The sequence below is a fragment of the Sceloporus occidentalis genome, unplaced genomic scaffold (genome assembly GCF_023333645.1).
Source record: "Sceloporus occidentalis isolate IW3139 unplaced genomic scaffold, rSceOcc1.0.p SCAF_239, whole genome shotgun sequence".
Classification (NCBI taxonomy): Eukaryota; Metazoa; Chordata; class Lepidosauria; order Squamata; family Phrynosomatidae; genus Sceloporus; species Sceloporus occidentalis.
Window position 1 is genome coordinate 330115 of NW_028317219.1, and position 25763 is coordinate 355877.

Here is a 25763-nt window from a genome sequence, read left to right on the forward strand (position 1 = left end):
ACACCCTTGTCCTATAATTTTAGCATTTTGAGTTTCCTCTTGCTTGGTTTACTTGTTGAGGTCATATTCATAAGTCAGTAGGTATGTGATGCTGTTCCTTCATTTTTACCCTGTTATGTTTAATGTATCCCCTCTTTGAGGATTGAAAGAAATCTTTTATTGACAGCAGCGATACTTTAATGCAGTCAAAATAGAATGTAGGCTAGCGTTTATTCGCTAAAGAGCAAGTTGTCAATTGTGTTGCAGTTACATCTCGCATCTCTGCATTTAGAGAGGCCATCGTCATAATGCACAAGAAATGCTTCAAGGATAGTTTGAATGGTGTTGCGTAAAACATTTAAAATTGGTGAATGTTTTAAAGCGGCCTTATGGACTGAACAATGCATTATGTAGGGCCAGCTTGGCCACTTTTTACAGAGGAAAACAACCTTGCTGTCCTCCACATGTAATTATTGCAGCATCTCATTTATTGATCCAGTCTACTCTTTTTATACACAAAGGCCTTCCCATTACGGTATGGCCACCACTCAGCATAGTTATCCCAATTACTCTCTTACAATGTTTTTGTCCTCCAGCTGTTGCAGCTTTAATAAATCTTGCCTTTCCAATAGCACACTCTCCCGTGTACAATTATTTATCTGTAAAGCATTTAAAATATTGCATATAAGCATGCTACTTTGAGACTATGGATAGACTAACAGGTAATTTATATACTTACAAAGGTAGTACAATAAGTTTTAGCTATAAGAAAGTAAGTAGTTAAGATATTACTGCACAAATATCATAAAATGTGTGTGTAATATAAAATATTTGTAATTATGTAATTGATATATGGATCAATTTTGTTTCCCGTGATAACATGGACCAAATTGCATTCGTTGTTATGTACTTGTGTTCTGTCTGTTTGGTAGTAATTAACCTACTTTGTTTCCTGACAGATTGCCTTAACTCTGGCTTCCTTGATAACTGCATCCTCATCTTCTCACCCAGTCGAGTTGGCCAAGACTTTTTCATAATGTAACCTGCACACCCTCTTAGAATCTACTAAGCATACATTCATACGCCAGCCTGCGTTCAGTCAAATACAAATTATACACATATGATCCTATTCATTAACTCGGATGTATCCAGTTATGTTCAGTATTAATTGCATATTCTCTTACATGAACAAGTATCACCTGTGCATTACAAATACTTAATAGGGCACAAGGATTTACTAGGTGGCAACACGATCTTATATACTCTAGCCCAATATTTTGTCCTTGTGTGCCCTACCATCTCCACATAGTGTTGTCATGTCACTTAGTGTGTCCCCTCCTGCTCTCCTCTGGCTGGAAGATGTGTGCATACTGATGTTTCTAAGGACACGCAGACTGGTACTTCAGGTTGGGATTTTGATATGTGCTGTACTGTTGCTCCTTTGGGTGTCCGTATTTCTGTATGGCAGCTTCTACTACTCGTATATGCCGACAGTGAGATACTCCAGCCCTGTGCATTACCAGTACAGGTATGTCTCTGTTTACACAGCTCCCCAAAATATGTTATCAGGTGCATCCCTAACACAGTAGTTTGCAGGGGAGTGAATATTTCTGCTCCATTTCACCATGCATTTTTAGAGCCTTTACTTAAAATATAGGTACCGTGTGCATAATAGATATCAATATTGGTATGTTTTATTCAGGGAAAATCTGACCCTTTCTTCAAGGAGAAGCTCATTAAGGTTGAGATACTCATCTTTCCTACAAATTATTTGTTAAGGTGATATGCCTGTCAGTGATATATAACATATTTGTAACCAGAACACTAATATAAAATAGGCATGCTGTATATATTTAACCCCTTCAGGACCGGGATTTTGATACTAAGGTCGCTAAAGGACCGGAGACGTTTTTGTGTTTTTGCTATGTCTTTCTTCAACTGTAATTTCTCTCTTATCAATTAGTACACCCACACAAATCATATATTGTTTTTTTCAGCACAAGTAGGGCTTTCATTTGAATATTAAGCTGGGTAGTACATTGTTTTGTTTGAAATAAACTGGAAAAAGCATTTTTTTACAGTTTTGTATACATACAAATTGTACACACATTGAACCAATGGGAAAATATTATCCAAAATATATTCATTAACTTGTCCTGATTTGGAAACAACCCAACATGGCCAGGATTTTCATCTATTTTGACCAGTATAGGGCAAATATTGCAAGGCATGCATCACGTTTGTAAAATTATTTTTTTTTTTCAAATTTAGCATGGTAGTCTAATAACTGCAATAGTTGTCACAGATACTGATTATCCCCCCAAAATTATTTGTTTATGAATAGTACATAAGTCAAGGTGAACAACTAAGGTCATTTTGACACTTTTCAAACAGGGATTTTATCGCCAATTGCTGCCAAATTTTGTTTTTTTGCAAGTTCCAACAAGGCCTCACATGCATGGTTCATGCATTTTTTTGAGGAAGCTATGATGGCAAAACTGGAACATGCGCATTTTAGTTTTCAAATTTGGAATTTTCAGAAATTGGTTTACTTGGCCCATATCCCATTTGGGAGATTTTGGAAGCCCCCCCGCTGTAAATTACCCCATAAAAGTATATATTTATGAACAGCAGACAAGTCAAGGTGTTCAACTAGGGTAATTTTGACAGTTTTCAGGCAGCCATTTCTTCATCGATGTCTGCCAAAGCTCATGGAAAATTTATTGCGTTTTTAACGCATACATTTTAATGTTGCAATTTATTTCTTGCGCAGCATATGTGCAACAGTGGAAGACAACACCACATTTTGTTCACCAACATCCCCCGGTTCCAGCAAGGCCTCACATGCATGGATCATTCATTTTTTGAGGAAGCTATGAGGGCATATGGAACATGTGACAGGTTTAGGCCGCTGATGACCCCTCTCCATTGAAGCACAGCATTGACTGATATTTAGTCCCCACAAGCTTGTGGGGACTGATATTAACCCCTGCAATGCTGCGATGGGGGTCATACACAATCGCAGCATTGAAGGGGTTAATTGAGCAAGATGGGGGTAGGGGTTAATTGAGCAAGGGAGGGGGTGGGGGCTGGTCTCCACACTCATGTGGAGACCAAAGAACCCTGTCTCTGAAGCTGCCTCTGTCTCCCATAGACTGGAGATTGCAGGGGAGGAGTCTCTCTGATCAGTCCTACAGGACTGTTCAAAGGCCTTGTGGGGGCTCGTTTTTGCTGTTGCTGGTGTGCCTGGGCTTCCAGGCACACCACCAGCAGCAGAGCCCCATCTAAAACGGGAATTAACCCCTTCAATGCCGCAATCGCAGGTTTTTCTGCAATCGCGGTTTCAGCCTACAGAATCACTCCGTGGGAGTGATCGTAGGCTTTGGGCGGGCTTAGAGTGGCTGTGCTGGTTTGCCCAGACTTCTGGGCAGACAGCAGCAGCAGCGCCCCCGCCATCACCACGATTGTGGCGATGTGGGGACGTTTTTTGGGGATGACGTACCTGGTACGTCCTGGTCTACCGGTGACCTATGGCCAGGAAGTACCAGGTACGTCCCGGTCCTGAAGGGGTTAAATCCTTTTTTATTGTCTTATGATTGTAAAGAATGTGTTTTCTTTGTATATAGTAACTATATAATTTATTTCTATTCTTTTTTTATTTCACTTGTCTACCCGTGATCATCTGCTATATAAGCCACTTGGTGACACAACACCCCACCGACTCAATCACATGAAACATAGTGTGGAATATAGTAATGTAAACAGTTCTTATGCAAATGTATGCAAACTACCACAATACTATGCAAAGGTTTTAAGCAGGTGTGGATAGAAATGCTGTAAAGTAAGAATGCTTTCAAAATAGACATGTTAATAGGTTATTATTTCACAAAATGCAAAGTGAGTGAACAGAAGAAGAATCTAAATCAAATCCATATTTGGTCTGACTATCCTTGGCTTTAAAGCAGCATCAGTTATTCTAGGTACACTCACACAGGGGTTTTGTAGGTGTATTGTTAGGTGCCTGATTAAACAATTATACCAAACAGGTGCTAATGATCATCAATGTAAAATGTATGTTGAAATACAATCACTTAACATAAGCCAATAAAACTGAGTGAGGAACAGGCATAGCATGCTTGCTTACTTTCAAAAATTTAAATATTTCTCTGTAGCAGAAGGCAGTGTGTGTGTGCCGAAAGGTGTTTGCAGGCAACAGTGAAGTGTGTTAGGGGCTGCTTTTCTGCAAATGGAGTTGGGGATTTGGTCTGGATTAATGGTTTCCTTAATGCTGAAAATTACAGGCAGATACTTATCCATCACCACCATCCAATTAGCCCCAAATGTATTCTGCATCATGACAACAACTCCAGACATACAGCCAAAGTCGTTAATGATGGTGTGACCCATACAGAGCACTGCTGTCAACATCATTGAGTCTGTTTAGATAAAGAGAGAGAAGATCCACAGAAGAACTTGGTTCTTCAACTGTGGTTCTCCAAGATGTTTGGAATTACCTACCTGCCAAGTTCCTTTAAAAGAAAAACTGTCTTCAAGTGTACCTAGAAGAATTGATTCGCTTTTGAAGGCAAGGGGTAGTCACATCAAAGATCTGTTTAGATTTTTTCTTCCTGTTTACTCACTTTGAATTTTAACCCCTTCAATACCCTATGGACGTACCGGTACGTCCAGCCCTTCTTGTCGTTTGACAGCCTGGACTCCCCACTGACAGCAGAAGCCGGCATTGCCGGCTTTCTGCTGTCTGATCTGATGTAACAGCTCCCGGCATGAAAGCCGGAAAGCTGTTACATTTCCCTTCCAGGTTGCGTTACTGCTGAGGTAACCCAGAAGTTCATCGGAGGACAGGATATCCCCTGTAGGGGATATCCTGTCCTCCGATGAGACACAGACGCTGCGATCTTTTATGCATGTCTGTGAGGACCTGCATAGAGATCAGTGTTTTCGGTGTAGGGGGATCACGGGGAGGGGAGTGAGAAACCATGTCCCTCACCCCCCCCTCCCATCCTCAAACAGAAAAGGAGAAAAAAAAAAAGCTCATTCATTTAAAAAAATCATTAAAATAATAATATAAGCTGTGATGTCGTTGTGACATCACTGGCATGTTCAGGAGGTCCCTAAGAGGACCTCTAACCATTTTTGTGTAAAAATATAAAAAAATTAAATATATACCGTATATTCCGGCGTATAAGACGACCCCCAACTTTTGCAGTTAAAATATAGAGTTTGGGCTATACTCGCCGTAAAGGACTACCCCTCTACCCAGTATACAACAACCAGCCAATCCCGGCAAGCGCTGTACCTTACCGGTGATTGGCTGGTTGTTGTATACAAAGCCTGCTTGGATTGGGTGGGTCAGCTCTCCCTAACATAAGTACACACCAGCTTACAAACACACATATACACAGACATATACATACATACACTGCCTTTATACACACACACACGTGTTTGTGTGTAAAAGCAGGGGTGTGTGGCGAGGGCAGTGTATAAATGTGTATGTATGGACAGGCGTATGTTAGTATGTGTAGATATATATCTACACATACTAACATACACCTGTCCATACATACATATTTATACACTGCCCTCACCACACACCCCTTCTTTTACACACATACACATACACACACCTGACCATACACATACACTGACCATCTCACACCAACATATATACATACACTGCACTTACACCCCTTTCTCCCCATCTCTTACCTTTCTCATCTTCTGTCTTCCATCCAGTTGTGGAGCGTGAGGTCTGTCATTTCAGACCTCTGCTTTACTGCTCCCTCATCACTACGCGCCGGCAATTGATGCCGAGCGCCGGGACATGACGTCATCCCCGCACTCGGCATCAATAGCCGGCGCGTAGTAATTAGAGAGCACGGAAGCCGAGGTCTGAAGTGCCAGACCTCGAGCTCCCTAGTGCTGGGCTAGTTAGAGGGAGGTTGTAATCTCCCCAACCAGCCTTGCTCATCGGGCGCCCGCTGACCAGGGCTAGTTGGGGAGATCAAGATCTTGCACCTACCCCGTCGTGGCCCTGAAGACCGGCCTAGGGGAGGCGGCTTCTCCACTCACTCCTCCCCTTTTTTTTCTAATTGTGGCTAGTTTTTACTAAATTTCTCATTCTAAATTTTCAGCTAATCATCCAACTATGGTGTCAAAAGAAAGCTCTATCTCTCCTTGAAAATACAATATACAGTTTACATGGGTACACTATTCACAGGAAAGGAGAATAATCGCTAAACCGACATACCGCGAAAATGGCAAAATTGCTCTGGGACTTGTACCAAAAACCCCTGGGATTGAAGGGGTTAAATGGTAAACGTAAACATAACATAATATATTGGAAAGGAAACACAACTGTAGCAACCACTAGATCTAGTGCCTGAAAATCGCACTGGTAGAAACTAAGAAACACCCATGACATATTTTTTCTGTAAGTTCTCTTTTGCTTCAAGTGAAAGGGGAAAAAAATACCAGTGTATATATACTACTTGCCACATTGTTTGGTACTAAATTGACTAAAAATATTCAGCATATAGTTAAAAACATGTTTAATGTTACATAGTATTATAATTTAACAATTCAGGACACCATCAGACACCTTTTATGTGAATTGCTGCAGTTACTAAATAGACACAACTGTCGATTGTATTATATTGTTCTTAATCCGTAAACCAAATGCCTAGGGAAACTAACACACTGTCATTTACACCGACATTGCGCTTATTTTTCCTTTAACTAACATTGGTCTTTACTGTACATTTTTGATAATACCCTAAATTAGTTGGAAGGGATGTGTTACTGGCAGTGACTATGATGCACGAGCACCCATATATACACTATAATTGTTTAAGCGAGATATACTAACAGTTTAGATGATGGTCCTGTACAGGTTTTAATGTTGCCGCTTTTAATGTATTTTAGCTCCTCTTGTGACTCCCCAGCTGGAATACTTTGCTCATTCCCCACAGCCAATGTGTCTCTACTCAGAAATAATCGTGATCGGGTAAGAAGTAAATATATGATGGGATCTCTTGAATTTAATATTTGAACTATACCTGCTATTGAAAGTGTATCTGGTGAAAAGCAGAGTTGACTAGATCAAAAGTATTTATCAGTTTAGTCCAATAAAACCTGTTAAACTGGACATATGCGTTCTATCTGCAATCTATGTAGATTACAGATTTAGTTGTTTGGTTCTCTATGTTTATTAACAATTTTGTTGTGCTATGGGATGTACTATTACACCCTCAAACATGTTCAGTCTCCTCCACTTTGTGTTTGCAGGTACTAATACATGGACAGCCATACCGCATATCAATAGAGCTTAGACTCCCAGAATCATCAGTTAATCGTGATGTCGGGATGTTCATGGTTTCAATGTCCTGCTACACTCGAGGAGGGCAACAGATTTCCTACACAGCTCGATCAGTGAGTGACGGTTTACCACTATTACATGTCATTTATTTATTTTTATTGTTTTACTTGTTTTCATTTTTCCCATTTACAATTTCCCTGTCTCACCAGGCAATCCTCCACTATAAATCTCCTCTCCTGCAAACATTGGAGACCTTTACGTCCCTGCCTTTTCTGCTTCTCGGATTATCTGAACAGCAGCAGTTTCTTGAGGTGGAACTGTACTCAGAATATCGAGAAGACTCGGTCAGTTTTTTTTTTATGTTTTTTTTAACTTTTTTTAGCTAGTAATTACTAAATTTAAATCATTTTAGTTTCATGTGCTTGCAAATATATAGATTACTTTTTCCTGGCATATAGTGGCAGTACAGATGGATGTTGTTCTTCCTTAGGGACAAGGATCTGAAATACAAAGAGTTAAAACACTCCCCCTTCCCTAACTCTTCTTCCTCCTCCTCCTCCACCTCCTCACCCATAAGAGCGCACCGGACCAAACACAGCCAGTTCTTCCTTGTCAGGGACGGACGTGTAGTTTGGTGGGGGCACACGGGTTGTGTCCAGGGGGATCCCTCCTCCCATTGCTCCCCGGGTGGTGAGCAGCATGAGGTAGGAACATCCGCATCGGCGGATGTTACGGAACAGAATGAGAGTTCTCTCTCTTCAAGCCGGCAAGGGAAGGAGCATAAGCACAGCGGTGAAACGCACACCCGGGAGGCGTTGCCTTCCGCCGAAGATCTGATCGTGTTACAGAGCATGCACGGATCCGATCTTCCGGGCACAAAATTTAAACGTTATTTCAGCTGTGCAGTCCAGTCTGACAGCAGTGGGGCTTGTCAGTTATGGATATCCATGGCACCAACCCCCCACACGGATTGAGGCGTTTTAAGGCAAGATTCATTTATCTTAACCTTAACCCCTTCGGTCCACTATGGACGTCCCGGTACGTCCAGCCCTTCTTGCAGCGTCCTGCCGCTGCACGGGAGATCAGGCTGATGTAACAGCTTCCGGCATGAAAGCCGGAAAGCTGTTACATTTCAAACTGCCCGATCGGGCGTTCCCTTCCGGGTTGCGTCACTGCTGACATAACCCTAAGTTCATCGGAGGACAGGATATCCCCTGCAGGAGATATCCTGTCCTCCGATGAGGCACAGACGCTGCGATCTCTATGCACGTCTGTGAGGACCTGCATAGAGATCACAGTGTGATCGGTGCAGGGGGATCGCGGGGAGGGGAGTGAGAAACCATGGAAAAAAAATAAATATATAAAGATAATAAAAAATTTAAAAAACCTTACATCCCATTGCCCGAGCATAACATCTAGCCAGTAAAACCCTCCTGCCCCCGTTCACAACCCCCAAAGCCATAGGCATAAAAATTATACAAAATTGTACACCTTATAGTATGCTCCCTGGTGCTGGGAAAGTCTGGAAAATCTATATAAATTAGGTATTTCTGAAATCAGGACACCTGAATTGATAAACTTGGGGGGGATTTTCCATCACTTTACCTAATTTTGTGAGGATTCAGAGGTAAAATTTTAAAAATATTAGTTTTGTTTTTTTCAAATTTTCGCTAGTTTTTACTAAATTTCTCATTCTAAATTTTCAGCTAATCATCCAGCTATGGTATCAAAAGAAAGCTATCTCTCCTTGAAAAACAATATATAGTTTACATGGGTACACTATTCACAGGAAAAGAGAATAATCGCTGAACCAACAGTGCAAAAATGGCAAAATTGCGCCGGGCTTTGAGGTACCAAAAACCCCTGTGATTGAAGGGGCTAAAAAAGCCTCTGCCCTGTAACATTTTTTTCTAAAAAGATAAAGGCTCCTTTAAGTCCAAATATATGTTGTGCACTGAGTGTGCCACCCCCTTGCCGGACAGCTGCAAAAAGGAGTTATGCAATCCTTGCTCAGCTTAACTTTTTGCTAACGAAAACAGGACATGCGGTTTTTGGCGTTGGCTTCTAGACAACCTTGAACGTACCCTTTTACCATTCAAGTCTATCTCTGTTTATGCTTTGGAGCCCAAGTTTGATACATCTCATTCACGTTGGTTCCTGAATCTGTTGTCCTCGGGGGAGATTTCCAGGGAGTTAGCCTATGGCCATAACACCCATAACACCCTTAATGCTTAATTTCCACCTGGGAATACCAGGTGTTAAAAATCTACTAATTCAGGCTCGTTTTGTGAGGATTCAGAAGAACAAACTTCCCTTCCTCAACAAGAGCTTTGTAAATTTTCTAAAAACTCCATCAGCATCCAATGGATTTTGCATGTTGCCTAAGCTACAGGATCAGATGCGTAGGGAATAATCGATCTGGGCGAGAGAGACCTTTTTTTCTGAGCATTTTAAGGATTTAGCTTTAAGGTGAAGAGAAATTGGTAAATTATTCTAGCCTTGGTGCCTGAATAATTATAATTTTTAATAAAGACAGCAGGTGAGTATTTTGCATTACTTCCTTTACTTCTCCCCATAGCAGCAAAGAAAGAGTTAAGGAAGCAAGTGTGAACAACCAATAGAAAACAGTATACAGGTGGTATATAAACACCCTAAACAGTCCCTTTCTTCCTCTTTCATCCGCTGTGAACCGGAACCAAGGAAAGCCCAACAACCAACAGGTAACTCCAACCAGGAACCGAACCGGAAAAGGAACCGGAGTCCGCGTATGAGAACCAGAGAGCGACGACACTCTTCAACCGGCAAACAGCACAGCCGTGGGTACTCCAGTGAAATCAAGCTGAAATAAAGAGAAAAACATGACAGGGAGAGATTCCATTCGTGAGCATTCAAATCGACAGTAGCATAAAGCAGCAGAAAATAAATCCAGTAAAACAGTAGGGAAGATAACAAAGCCACAAGGCAAAAAACGCCAACCGGAGGATACTCACCCGTCAGCTACACCACACTCTGGGAGGGAAGGAGAAAAAACCGGGTGGGGAAATACTCGCCTCCTGTCTTTATTAAAATTATAATTATTCAGGCACCAAGGCTAGAATGATTTACTAATAAGACAGAAGGCTTCCTATTTTGCATTTTTAATGCCCGCAACTAACGAAATCGCCGCCGTCGACACCTGGCGAAAATAGAAGGCCGCCCGGAGAATGTCCGCCACGGCCCCACCGGCCCGAAGGGCGCAGGACGCCGAGGCCCCTCGCACCGAATGTGCGCCAAAGGAAGGGTCCACGCCCCCGCAAAAGAGAGGAGCTAACGTAGGACATGAGACCGCCTTGAACGGCTTAACATAGGAAGTAAGGAGCTGCGACTCCGAAGCAGGGCGGATCGAAGAGGAGCGGGAAAGGTAAGAACAGACGAACCTGGCGACGCATAGTTTGGGGTCGTCAAGGAGGTAAGGGTAGGAGACGGAAGAGGACAAGGATTTCGTCCTCCGACAAATGCTAAAGGAAACCCCTTCGGGGGAAAAGGATAGGGCGTTGGCGTCAAAAGCCTGAACATCCGACACCCTGCAAAAAGACAAAAGGCATAAGAGGGTGGCAAGTTTAGCTGACAACTGCCGAAGGGAGAGCGAGTCATTATCCGGCCAAGCCTGGAGGAAATCCAAGACGACCGCTACGTCCCACAGGGATTCGTACCGGGCTGCCGGAGGACGGGACAAGCGGATACCCCGCAAAAGGCGACATACCAAAGATGCTCTACCCACGGGTTCACCGGAAAAACCCGTATGACCCCAGGAGATGGCCGATCGGAAAACATTTACTGTCCTGTAGGACTTGCCCGCCAAAAACAGGTCCGCCAAGAAGTTAAGAATGGCCTCTAGAGGGGCCGAATAGGGATCCACTTGCCGTCCCAGACACCAAGAAGCCCAGCTTCGCCAAGCTGCCCGGTAAGACTTTCGGGTACCTGGAGCCCAAGATTCTCGGAGCAAGGACTGAGCTGTCTCCGATAGGCCCGAGCCCGAGCAGAATCTCCCGAGATCGTCCACGCCACCAGGAGGAGACGTTCGTCCAAGATGAGCGGGTGGACCCGGCCGCCCGAGTCCGTAAGGAGAGACGGAAGGGATGGCAGCAATAACGGATCGCGAAACGACAGCCTCAGGAGGGCTGGAAACCAAGGTTGCGAGTGCCAAAGGGGAGTCACAAGGACCAGGGTCCCCCCGGCTCGACGTAGGTGATGAATCACCCTCGAGATAAGAGCGAACGGAGGAAAGGCGTACGCGCCCGACCTCGGCCATGTTTGTATGAAGGCATCCGTGGCCAGAGCCTCCGGGTCCGAGAGCCAGCTGAAGAAGTCCTGTATCTGACGGTTCGTCCTGGACGCGAACAAGTCGAGATGTAAGGGACCCCTCTGGTGGCAAAGACTGAAACACCTGGCTAACCAGTCCGCAAGTAGATTCTCTTCTCCCGGGAGGTATTCCGCCTGCAAGGTGATATTGCGAGCCAGGCAGAAGTCGAAGAGGTCCTTCGTCAACTCTGTTAAGCGCTTGGACCGCGTGCCCCCAACCGGTTGATGTATCGGACCGCCGAGACGTTGTCCATATGAAGAAGGAGACAACAATCCGTGCGATCCTTGGCCAGGCTCTTGATAGCAAACGAGCCCGCAATCAACTCGAGGCAGTTGATGTGGAGGAGACGTTCCTCCGGGGACCAACGGCCCCCGGTTGCTCCGGACTCGGATGCTGCGCCCCACCCTAACAGACTGGCCTCTGATTCTAGGACGAAGTCCGGCTGAGAGCCGAAGATCGCCCGACCGTTCCACGCCTCCATGTGGCGGAGCTGCCACTGGAGCTCCTGGTGAACCTCGGGGGTCAGCGAAATCATCTGGTCGTAAGACGGAGTCCTGCTCAGCTGGTAAGCTTTCAGGTGCTGCAGAGCGCGGTAATGGAGAGGCACTGGGAAAATCGCCTGGATGGATGAAGAGAGGAGACCCACTACGCGCGCAAGGAGACAGAGAGAACAAAAGTCCCTGCGGAGGAGAGACCGGATCTTTTTCCGAATTAAAACGATCTTGGACCTTGGGAGACGAAGCATAGCCTCCCTGGAGTCTATTTCGAACCCCAGGAAAAGGATACGTTGGATCGGAGCAAGTTCGGACTTGAGGGTGTTGACAATAAACCCCGGTTAGTGTAGGGTCTGTACCACAAACTCCGTTTGCACCCGAAGGGTGTCTCTGGAGTCGGAGAACAGCAGAATGTCGTCTAAATAGACGATGCATCCGATACCCCTGGATCGGAACAAGGCCATCAGTGGTTTCAGGAGCTTGGTAAAGCACCAGGGGGCTGAACTGAGACCAAAGGGCAGAGCCTTGAACTGCCAGATGTGTTGACCCCAACGAAATTGAAGGAAACGTCTGTGTTCTGGGTGAATGGGAACGGAAAGGTAGGCGTCTGTAAGGTCTAGTCTGGTGAACCAGTCGCCCTCTACCATAAGGTCCCGTAATAGATGGATCCCCTCCATTTTGAAGTGGCGATAAACCACAAAGGAATTGAGAGATTGAGGAATTTTTGACCAGAAAAACGGAGCTGAGGAAAAAACGGGATATTCTGCCCCCAACCCGAGGAGGGAAAGAAAGACAAAGAGACACAAGAGACACATCAGGTAGCAGGGCCCACCAGGTCTAGGAGCTTATCTTGGGCTGACTTAAGCCCCTGTTCCAGCCCTTCTCTAGGGTCCCGTTTGTTAAGTCAAAGTCTCTGGACGAAGCCAGATTAACAGATGCCTCTGATTCATTAGACGAATCTGCTCTCCATTCTTCCACTATGGACAGTGGGTCATGTAGGGGGGTGTCAGAGGGTTTAGGGCGCTTGGCGGGTGCCTTACCCTTACCAGCCGAAACACTGCTTCCTTTCCATGGGCGCTTAGAGCCAGAAGCCTCTCCCTCAGATTTCTCAGAGTCAGACTCCGAGGGGGGGGGGGATTGGGTTTAGAGGATGAGGGAGGCTGTCCCTGAGGCAGATTAGCCGACACTTTTTTGACAAAAAGGACTCCACAGAGTTTGAAAATTTTGCCTCTAACCAGCCCATAAAGGCATTCTGGGATGGGACATCTGGGGGGGTTTGGTGCTGAAGGAGAAAGTAGTAGACAAGGGGAACCGAGACCAGAAGGGAGAGATAAGTGAGATTCGGAAATCTCACCACAGGAGAACGTACACCAGAAGATGTACACCAACAAAAGACATATACATTAACGTAGGAAATATGCAATTAAAATTGAGTATGCGTAATAAGACCAGCAATAAATATAAACTGGAAGGGACTGACCTGCAGCTACGGTGAGCAGCAAAGAAAGAGGAAGAAAGGGACTCTTTAGGGGTTTATATACCACCTGTATACTGTTTTCCATTGGTTGTTCACACTTGGTTCATTAACTCTTTCTTTGCTGCTATGGTGAGAAGTAAAGGAAGTAATGCAAAATAGGAAGCCTCCTGTCTTGTCTTAAAATTGGAACAAAGGTAAATGTTCAGATTGCTCAGCTTTCAAAGAGAACATCCATCCCTATTGGGGTAGTGTCTGGTCTTAAAGCCCGAGGGATAAGAGGGCAAAGACATCCTGTAGGCGTATGTTCCAATCTTCAGGATTCCAGTGCAAGTAGCATTGTCTAGTGCTTCAGTGGCTAGAGCTCTAGGCATATGGTAACAGGCATTAGAGCCTACGGCCATACCTCCCTGTATGCACCTGATCTCAGAAGCCAAGCAGGGTTGGGCTTGGTTAGCACTTGAATGGGAGACCTTCCTGTCGGGAGAACCGGATACAGAAGTATCTAGTCAATTTAGGAAATTGAGCCTTTCTAATTGCTTTTCATTGTATCTGCGAAAGAAAGGCTTAATCTCTCAGCCCAAAATATGGGTCTGTCATCAGTGTCCAGGAGAGCTTTTTGGCTGCGATCATATACGGCAAACTCAGCATCTAAGTCGGCCTTGTTTGATTTAACAAAGTGCAGACAATTTGCCTTTAAATGGCCAACACAAGCCACATTCCTGTGAAAAATTATTTTTTTAGAACTTTGACAGTCAAATCATCACTGGTATCGTTTTTGTTTCTCAAACCAGTTAGTGAACGTGAAAGAGTTGCGAGGGAAGCTGCCCAGTTCAGCCATCTTAAACCTGCAGACATGGGATATCTAAAACTTTGTCTCATGTTCCACCCTTTTATTTGCCAACCTGCCCCCCCAGTTATGCAAATCTAACCCCAGGGTTGCCACTCTGCCCCCAGAAATGCCTTATACCCCCTATTTGCCAGTCTGCCCCATGATGTGCCTTTTCACCCTCTATATGCCACTCTGCCTCCAGAAATGTCTTATACCCTCCTATATGCCACTCTGCCCCATGATATGCCTTTTAACCCCCTATATGCCAGAGTGGCATATAGGGGGTTAAAAGGCATATCATGGGGCAGAGTGGAATATAGGGGGTTAAAAGGCATTTCTGGAGGTATATATATATATAACTGCTAACAGCAATCACACTCCTATCAAGCCAAGGCAGCCAGTACATGATGGAACTTGGGGATGATAGGAGTGTGAGTACAGCCTCCCTATGCCATTCTACCACCACCACCCCCCTTACACATCCATGCTATCACACACTCATTCACAAACATTTAAATACTCATTCATTCCATTAATCACACATACTTCACACATTAATCACAAAAACCCTCCCCCACCCCCTTACCTGAACTGCAGATCTCTCACTCGAAGACTTCTGCAGGGGTCCGGTTGTGCGTCAACTTCTCTGGCCCCGCCCCCAGAGGAAGGAGGGGGAGGCAGAGTTATGTGACACTCTTCTAGCTTCCTGTTCTCCTGCCGCTGGTAGAAGAGAAGCTGCTCGCGACCAAAGCACCGGTAAGCAGCCTGGCCCCAGCGGAGGTCTGATTAGAAGACGACCTCGATTATAAGACGAGGGGTATTTTTCAGAGCATTTGCTCTGAAAAAAACCTCGTCTTATAATCGAGCAAATACGGTATATGTAAGGCAGCTACCCGGTCTTCCTTCAATGCATTTGTCCAGCATTACTGACTTGACATCTTCTCCTCCTCTGTGGCGTTTTTTCTGGCGCAGGATGCTCCAGTCAGTGGCCTCTTAAGTATTCCCCTCCCATTGGTTATCTTGTCTTGCTATATCCCATCTGTGCTGCCACTATATGCCAGGAAAAACAGGAATTTTATACTCACCATAAATTTTTTTCCTTAATATAGTGGCAGTACATGTTTCCCTCCTTCATTTTGTCTACCATTAAAGATGTTTTGCAAGCATGTTTGTATTCTTGGTACTTACTGGCTGTGTTTGGTCCGGTGTGCTCTTATGGGTAAGGAGGAGTTAGGGAAGGGGGAGGGTTTTAACTTTGTATTTCAGATCCTTGTCCCTGAGGAAGAACACCCATCTGTACTGCCACTATATTAAGGAAAAAATAATTTACGGTGAGTATAAAATTCCTGTTTTTTCTATTAGTGGAAAAATGCGTGAGGTTATATGTGTCTTAAATATACACGTGTCTTGTTTACATATAATTTCCTCTTCTGTATTCTGTGTTCAAAGCCTTTTATTTCAAGCTCTTGTTCTCAACTTTCACCTCCACATGGGTTCATACTTATTCCATTTTCCTTGCTTAGTATGTTCCTACTATAGGTGCTGTGATACAGATCCAGAGTGTCAGGATACAGATCTATGAAGCTGAGCTCCGAGTGCATGCACATTTTACTGGACTGAGGTGAGACTTGTGCAAAAAATCCAGATGAGTATTTTGATCATCTAGACAGCTCACAAATGGCAGACTGGATCGATAATGGTTCAGTAAGGCTAATAAATAGGTATCGTACGCATAGTGGCATACTTGTCTTGTAAAACATTTGTTCCAGATAATGACCCTTTGCCAATACCATTATAAAAGGTACCTGGTGTTTATACTGAGCTGACAACTCCTTAGACGAATGAGTGCTAACAGAGAATGGTCAAATGTGCTGTGTTCTTTGAGTAGCTAGACTTTTGTCACTTGGGGAACTGCAGGCCGCTACGTATTATAGGTTTCAACAATATATTGATTTGTTGGGTTCATACCCAAACGCCAATACACATTCCACCCCACACACTATTTTTGGCTCCTGGACCTAGATCCTCATGATTATGCCTGTATCTCAAGTAAAGTGAATTTGAATTGTATTGTTCAATGTTTGCGGTAGATGGTGTGAGTAGAAGGGTTGATAGAGGGAAGGTACGCTCCTTACGGATAAACAGCCTTTGGCTATACAACTTCTCACCACTAGGATGAAGCCACAAAGCAGAACGCCTATAGCAATTGAAGGCCACAAATAACTTTGCTATTTACTTTTTTTTCAGTTACTTTTATTTCTATGTTCTGCCAGTTCAATGACAATTTAGAGCAGGTACATGAAGTCATTAAGACAGACTGGTCCTTAACCCCTTTGTGACAGTGGCTGATTTTATTTTTTGTACCCCCTTTGGCTGTTAGACATTTCTGCAGTGCTCGTGCTTAGCTGTAATTTTCTTCTTTCTCATTTACTAAACCAACACAAGTTTTATATAGTATTTGCAAATACTCTGAAAAATAATAAAAAATATAATCGGGGTCGTCTTATAATCAGACCTCAAATAGGTCTGACTATGAGACGACTAAGATCCAGATCCCCCGCAGCTGCAGGGGACCTGGATCCTGCTGTCTCCCCCCGCCCCACTCCCCGGTGTGTAGCTGGGGCAGCGTGTAGATGTCTACGCGATTCGCGTAGACAACTTCCGCTGCAGCAGGAAGGAGGTGTGGCTAGCAGCGGGGGTTGTCTGCGTCCATCGCGCAGACCTTCCCCGGCTGTCAGAGATCAGAGTTCCCCGCACCGGTGCCGGGAACTCTGATCTCTGACAGTCGGGGAAGGTCTGCGCGATGGACGCAGACAACCCCCGCTGCTAGCCACCCCTCCTTCCGGCTGAAGCATAAGTGCGTGGGATCTACACGCTGCCCCGGCTACATGACAGGGAAGTCAGAAGCACCGGTAAGTGCATAAGGCATTTCTGCAGGCAGAGTGCTCTGTGAAATGCCTTTTTAACCCTCTATACTCCACTCTGCCTCCTGAATGCCTTAAACCCCCTTATATGCCACTCTTCCCCATAATATGCCTTTTAACCCTCTAAATGCCAGAGTGGCATATAGGGGTATAAGGCATTTCTGGAGGCAGAGTGGCACATAGGGGGTCAAAAGGCATATCATGGGGCACAGTGGCATATAGGGTTAAAAGGCATATCGTGGGGCACAGTGGCATTTAGAGGGTTAAAAGGCATATCATGGGGCACAGTGGCATATAGGGGGTATAAGGCATTTCTGGGGCAGATGTGCATAACTGGGGGGCAGGTTGGAAAATAGAAGGAAATAAAACCAAAATATTTTTCTCAATCATAGCTTTTATTAAGAAAAAATAGTTTAGATGAATTAACATTTACTGGTAAAACTTTTTTCCTATAGGGTCGTCTTATATTCAGGCTTTTTCTTTTTTTCAGATTTGGGGGGTCGTCTTATAATCGAGCAAATACGGTATATATAATATAGATATAGCTATATATATAAATGTTTTTTTACTTTTTTTTTTCAGGACAATACCCAATGTTTGGTTTTTTTTTTTTGCTTTTTTTCTGCAAGCAATTGGGCAATAATGATAAGTAGCGTTTTATTCCTTTAAAACCATTTTTTTTTTCCAAATCTGGCAATTCTGTCCCCGTGCGCTATTTGGAACACCTTTGAAGCCATCCAGTGCAATTTACCACCATCAAACCATATATTTTTAACAACTAGACACGCCAGGGTATTTCAAATGCTAGTATTTAACTCTTTCCATGCACTGTGACTGGAACCCCATTGACTTACATGGTTGAATGTAGGGCTGCAACTAACGATTATTTTAATAATCGATTAGTTGGCCGATTATTTTTTCGATTAATCGGATAAAAAAAAACAATATGCTAATTTTTAGTTTATTTAAAATAATTGAATGAACTGGATGTTAAAAAACAACTTAAAATTTACATTAACATTCTTATTTTGTTATGATGTAATAAAAAAACAATATTTTCAAAGTACAAAAACCCAAACACAATATTTATGAAACAAAATAACCCCAAACATTCTGAAAAGAGGTGGACTATTACTGTTCAAGAAACTTTGCCCCAGCCCTGGCACTTTGCACCCGGCACTTTGCACCCGGCACTTTGCACCCGGCACTTTGCACCCGGCACTTTGCACCCGGCACTTTGCACCCAGCCCTAGCACTTTGCACCCAGCACTTTGCCCCAGCCCTGGCACTTTGCACCCAGCACTTTGCACCCAGCCCTGGCACTTTGCACCCAGCCCTGGCACTTTGCACCCAGCCCTGGCACTTTGCACCCAGAACTTTGCACCCAGCCCTGGCACTTTGCACCCAGTACTTTGCACTGTGCCCCTGCACCCAGTCTCCAACTCTGCCCTGCACCCAGCCCTGCCCCCACACTCACACCCTGCCCCCACACTCACACCCTGCCCCCACTCTGCCCTGCACCCACACTCACACCCTGCCCTGCATCCACACCCCCACTCTGCCCTGCACCCAGTCTCCCACTCTGCCCTGCACCCAGTCTCCTGCCCTGCCCCCACACTCACACCCTGCCCTGCATCCCCACCCCCACTCTGCCCTGCACTCAGTCTCCTACCCTGGCCTGCCCCCCCACCCCCACTCTGCCCTGCATCCCCTGAAACCCCACCCCCACCCCCGCGAATCGCTCTGTGCGAACGGAGCCACTCGCACAGAGCGAACCGCGAATGGAGCCACTCGCACAGACATGAAGAATACTTACCTCCGGAATGCGTCACATCCGTCACGCAACTAAAAGAAGGCGGAGAGTGCAGAGCGTGTAGCGGAAGCGGGGAACGCTCGCGGAGGTAAGTAAAAGGAGCCAACAACGAATCGATCACTCGATTAATCGATAACGGAAATCGTCGACAACGATTTCCGTTATCGATTATCGATTTTATCGATTCGTTGTTTCAGCCCTAGTTGAATGCAATACCTGTATTTAGCCTGCAAAAAAATCTTTTACTCATCCAAAAAAGCTAATAAAAAAAACGCTAAATAGATCTACTGTTTGTCCTGAGTTTACAAATACCCAATGTTTTTAAACTATGTGAAACAATAGTATCCAGGACAATCTAAAATGCAGTCCTTTCCAATGATCTGTATAAAAGAAATGATACCATGGCACAGTATAGCAAGTAAAAAGGGTACTCTGCCCTGATGCCAGCGCTTCTGCTGGTGCGGTAATATCCTCTGGCTCTGGGGAAGTCTGCTAAATGCAGTCTAGCAGATGTCAGGATGCCCTCTTCAGCTGCCGCTCTTTCATGTCCAGATAGTCCAAATTAGGTCTCGGCTCTGGGACTCCTCCGAGACCAAGGAAAGCCTCTCTGTATTCTCCAATGTCCTCCAGATCAGGGTAGGGCTGGTAGGGTTGGCAACGAAGTTCATCATCGATTAATCGAATCGATTTTTATCGATTTATAAAAAGGGTTTTTTTTCAGAGCAAATGCTCTGAAAAACTCCTCTCCTTATAATAATTCGATCTCAAACAGAGATCGGATTATAACACCGGAAACCAGATCCCCCGCAACGCTGCAGGAGACCTGGATTCCCCTCACTGTCGGCCGGTCTCTCACTTCCGTCTCTCTCCCCCCTCCCATACGTCGCTCTGCCTCTCTCCCGGCTCCGTTACTGACAAGGACTTTCACTGCAGCTTCATAGAAGCCACAGTGTAAGTGAAGTGCAGTAACGGAGGCTGTCTGTGCGATGCAGACACTCACAGGCTGACAGAGAATCATCCTCTCTGTCAGCTGGTGGGGGTCTGCATCGCACAGACAGCCTCCGTTACTGTCAGTAACGGAGCCGGGTAGAGAGGCAGAGCGGTGTATGGGAGGGGGGAGGAGTCAGAAGGGTGTATGGAAGCCACCCTCCCATACACCACTGTGGCTCCTCCCCCCCAGAGAGGATGATTTTCTGTCAGCCTGTGAGTGTCCGTTACTGCACTTCACTTACACTGTGGCTTCTATGAAGCTGCAGTGAAAGTCCTTGTCTAGTGAAGATCCGTTGCTGACAGGAGGCAGAGTGGAGTATGGGAGGGGGAGGAGGCAGAGTGGAGTATGGGAGGGGGGGGAGCCAGAGTGGAGTATAGGAGGGGGAGGAGCCAGAGTGGAGTATGGGAGGGGGAGGGGCCAGAGTTGTATGGGAGAGGGGAGGAGCCAGAGTGGTGTATGGGAGGGGGGAGGAGGCAAAGTGGTGTATGGGAGGGGGAGGAGCCAGAGTGGTGTATGGTAGGGGGAGGAGCCAAAGTGATGTATGGGAGGGGGAGGAGGCAGAGTGTAGTATGGGAGGGGGAGGAGCCAGAGTGGTGTATGGGAGGGGGAGGAGCCAGAGTGGTGTATGGTAGGGGGAGGAGGCAGAGTGGTGTATGGGAGGGGGAGGAGCCAGAGTGGAGTATGGGAGGGGGAGGAGCCAGAGTGGTGTATGGGAGGGGGGAGGCGGCAGAGTGGAGTATGGGGGGGAGCCAGAGTGGTGCATGGGAGGGGGAGGAGCCAGAGTGGTGTATGGGGGGGGGGGAGCCAGAGTGGTGTATGGGTGAGTTATAGTGGTGTATGGGGGGTATTATGAATTTCAGGGAATATAGGGGGTATAAGGCATATCGATATTAGGCATATCAGGGGGTCATAAAACATCTGGGGGTAAAAGGTATATCAGGGGGCTCAGTTGCATATCACTGGCATATAAGGAGTATAAGGCATATCAGGGGCACAGTGGAATCTGGCATATGAGGTATAAGGCATATATGGGGGCAGAGTGGCAAGCTGGGGGTCTGATGTGCATAACCGGGGGCAGTTTGGTAAATAAAAAAAATTTAAGGCTTTTTTTCCTCATAGTTTTTATTAAATATGAAAAATAGTTAACATATGAATTAATATTTACTAATAACTTTGTATTAAAACCTAGTTTGAGAAACACCGTGTTTGGGTTCTTGTAGCTTTTATTATGTCAGTAAAATAAGAAGGTGAATGGAGAGAGGCCATTGCAATAAAGAGATGAAAGTGTAAATTGTACGTTTTTTATTACATTATTTTAAATTTTAAAAAAATTGCATTTTTTTATCCGATTAATCGAAAAAATAATCGGCCAACTAATCGATTATTAAAATAATCGTTAGTTGCAGCCCTAGATCAGAGTCCCCTTCACTGCCGAAGTCAAAGAAATCAGTGAAGCTCTCCCACAACAATCCAGGGCTATCAAAATCATAGCTCTCTGGAGACCATTCTGTCCCAGTCCCCAAATATGCTTGCTCTGCATGCCACTGCAGAGCCCGATATCTGTTGTCCTGCTCTACCTCCTGTTGGACCAGCTTGTCCAATTCGAATACCCTTTGCTCCTGTGGTGGCTGTCCCAGGAATAACATCAGACGCTCCCGCTGGTCTCTAATCCTTTGTCCGGAGCTTGGAAAACACTGGTCCCACAATCTGTTGCTTCAGTTCCTAATATTGTTCCGTAGGCAGAGCAGTGGTGTAGTAATTCCCCTGGAATTCTGATGCCACATCCATGTCCCCGTCTAGGTGACCGAAGTCTGCTGTCCTGTCAGTAATTCCCGGTAGAAACGAAGCCTCCCACCACTTGCCACCGATGTGATGGGACGCCCTGTACCCCGACTGGGTACCTTCGTCAATATTTGAGCACATATTTGGGTGTTGTTTGACAGTGACATATACCAGGAGCGGTAAACTCACACCTGGAGTACAATGTGTGTGTGGGAAAAAAAATAATTAAAAAACTTTTACTGTCATAAAGTTTGACAAAGGCTGGTGGTAGAATTAGTGCATAGAAAGGGTTGAAATACCTTGGGGTGTCTAGTTCTCACAAATGTATGGTTTGATGGGGTAAATTGCGTTGGCTGGCTTAAAAGGTACCCGAAACAGCACATGGGGCAGAATGACCAGATTTGGGAAAAAATGGTTTTGTAATAGCAAAACGCTACTTGTTGTTATTGCCCAGTAACTTGGGTATTTCTAAACTAAAATATAATGTGTGTGTGTGGCTGCACAAAATGAGAGAGAAGAAAATTATAGCTAAACAGCAACACTGTAAAATGTCTCCCAAAGTGTACGAGTAAGAAACCGTCTTGTCATTAAGGGGTTAAGCGAAGAAAGTCATCACTTTGTTGATCTCCTAAACTCTTTTAAAACTAGTCATGATGATGTAATAATTATTTTTGAATCCCAAATTGCTTAATAATGCAAGAATATGTATGAATGGGTTAGTCATATTGCTGAAGATTGTACCGAATGATATAGTTATTTTGTATAAAGAACCACAATGAAACCTGTTGTCCACATGATTATCCACAAAATGTGCTTGTGAAAAAAAAATCTAGGAAGTCTAAACCTCTGAGGAAAGGACCCCTTTAAGACCTTTTTGTAAGACCTCTGCATTATGTGGCAAGAGCCATCTGTAACAGAAACATTTTGAAGGCTCATTCCACGTTGCTTGACTTGTCAGGATAGTTGGCATTACTTGGACTACATCTTTCTGGTGTGGTTGTGAGGATACTGTGTAATAATGAGGGACATCCAGTCACAAGGCTCAACAGAGATGGATTTACTCACAGTATTGGTTAGTCTTTCAGTATATTAATAAGGAATCTCACATTATCTCTGAGAACATAGGTCATTCTGTTATTTTATGAGGTCTTGACTCGTTGGGTGCTTCTACACCTCTTTAATTTTCATGACTGTATTAATGCTATTAATAGCTAAATTAAAAAAAAAAGTCAAATTTCTGCACAAGCTTTCACTCTTTCAGTTGTTCCATAGCATTGGGGATAGTAAAGGGTTTGTGACTTCTAACAAATCGATCATTTATATTATAACTTTAGGCCAATTTGATAGTATAGTAGATAGAAAAAAAGTCTTCAGTCTATCAAGTTCAACCTTTCACACATACATACCTACCTCCTAAAGTGGATCCAAAAGAAGGCACAAAACCATACCTGAGGCAATTGCCAATTGTGCAACAAGGGAAAAATTATTTCTTGATTCCATAGTAGCAATCGGATTACTCCCTGGATCAACTTGCTAATACTACTGTCCTTTTAACATCCAGATCTTTCTTACAAATATCCATGTTGGATAATACAACATCCTTAGGCAGAGAATTCCATATTCTTATTGTTCTTACTGTGAAGAATCCTTTTCTATGCTGAAATCTCCTTTCCTCAAATCTCAACTGATGACCCCGTGGCTTTTTGTAGAGACCTCTTGGTGAATACATCCCTCGAGAGCTGTTTATACTGACCTTGTATGTATTTGTACAAAAGATCCCTTCTCTTTTCAAGTGTAAACAAGTTCAGTTTTTCTAGTCTTAAGTATTTAAAGATTTCATGTTCATGCATTTCTTACTAAGTAATAGTTGTAAAGGAAAATATGGCTGACTTGTATGATTGAATCCCCAATATTTATGCCTTAACTGTATTTTTAAAATGATATTCGCTGGGTATGTCCTGAAGGAGAAGTCTTTTAATGCAAAATGTATGTTTGATGTCAAACATCTTCCATGTGAAGTCTATGATGAAACATACCTGGGTAACAAAAATGTGGCCACCAAGATGTTCAAATAGTCAGAGCAGTATGAGTCTTTAGGCTTAGAGGAGGTTCCTACCGAGCTGGAGATTAGGAGGTAAGGATGGCAGAGGCAATCCATCTAGATATCATGCTCTTTATGACCTTACAACTCTATAAGTTAAAACTGTTATAGGGGAGAAACTTTGGGACAACTTTTTGTAAAGGCTGAAAAGGAGCTTGTGACAGCCCCAGGTAAATCGGTGCCATTCGTGGTAGTTATTGTCTGAATTCTGTATGTCCCAATATATGTGTGATTATTGTTATGCTTTTGTTCTCCCATCATGTGTTACCCTGTCCATGTGCCACATGTCCTGCCCACGGACTTTAACTCCTCATAGCCCGGACACCATCGTCCGACTACAGCACTATTATATGGAGATACCCCACGGGTGGTGGGGGTACGGACCAGGGGTGGTTTGGGGAGGGAGCCACCTGTAGAGTCCCGGCCGACGGGGCTTCCAGGAGATTGGGGGGTTAGCCGGCGTGTTTACGGAATGCCCGCCCAGCTATCTCGTGGTCTGTCCTGGGGAAACTTTGAACGGCTGCGGCTTGGGGTCCCTTTCAACCAATCGCGTCGCTATCCATCGGTACCCTGGGATCGCCTTCAGGATCACCCCGAAAATGATGGTTCAAAATAGAAATTTTACTCACCGTAAATTTTTTCCTTAGTATAGTGTCAGTACCATGGGTGTTGTTCTTCCTAGGAACAAGGACCTACAATAGAAAAGGTTAAGATCCTACTCGCCCAACTGCCCACGTACTCCAGAAAGTACCAAGAACACAAGATAGCTTGCAAAGTCAATTTTAATACAAAAAACACGAGGGAGGGACATACGTACTGACACTATACCAAGGAAAAAATAATTTACGGTGAGTAAAATTTCAGTTTTTCCTGGCATATAGTGTCAGTACTACAGGGATATAGCAAGATGCCCCTTGGGTGGGGAACATACGTAAGAGGTAACAGACTGGAGCACCTTATGCCCGAAATCAGCATCAGAAGATGTCTAGCCGGTAATGTTGGACAAACGTGTTGAATGAGGACCAAGGGGCCGCTTTACAAATTTCTTTAGGGGATGCAGAAGACCTTTCAGCCCAGGACGTAGCCATAGCTCTAGTGGAGTGAGCCGCAACATGTGTCGAGAGAATCTGACCACTGAGAGTAAGTCAGATGAATAGCCTCCGTAAGCCATCTAGAAATAGTATGCTTGGGGGCCGAGTGACCCGCAGATTTACCGAAGAAATTGAGAAATAACTGATCCATTGGGCGGAAAGGCGCCATGCGGTCTATATGAATCCGTAGAGCTCTTCGAACGTCCAATTTGTGCCAGTGTGTTTCCTCTGGAGTAGAAGGTGATGGGAAGAAGGAGGGTAAAATTAACGGCTGGTTGACATTAACCTTAGATATGACTTTAGGCAGAAAAGAAGGCTTGACAAAACGATCTTACCCTGATGAAAAATCGTAAATTCAGAAGACGCCGAAAGAGACTGATCCACCTAGCCAAGGTAATTGCTACTAAAGTTTTCAGTTTTCAGTTTATTGAGAGGGGCTCTTCCAGAGGTTCGAAGGGGTCAGAGCAAAGCGCTTGGAGGACCAAGGTCAAATCCCAGGAAGGAAAATGCGAACCTCTGGGTGGTTGTAGGATGGTGATTGCTTCAAAGAAGCGTCTGATGAGAACCTGTGAAGCCAAATCTGACAGGAGAAAAAGGGCTG

At 44.6% G+C, this 25763-nt stretch overlaps 1 protein-coding gene across 1 annotated transcript in view; it reads left to right on the forward strand.

The window, feature by feature from the left end:
- Window positions 1-1295: 1295 nt before the first annotated feature.
- Window positions 1296-25763, forward strand: part of LOC149276435 (seipin-like) — a 63714-nt gene continuing 39246 nt past the window's right edge. Inside the window, exons 1-5 of the mRNA XM_089503659.1 lie at window positions 1296-1507; window positions 6925-7006; window positions 7288-7431; window positions 7528-7662; window positions 15984-16081. Coding sequence (XP_089359785.1) covers window positions 1296-1507; window positions 6925-7006; window positions 7288-7431; window positions 7528-7662; window positions 15984-16081 — 671 coding nt within the window. The remainder of the gene's footprint in view (window positions 1508-6924; window positions 7007-7287; window positions 7432-7527; window positions 7663-15983; window positions 16082-25763) is intronic.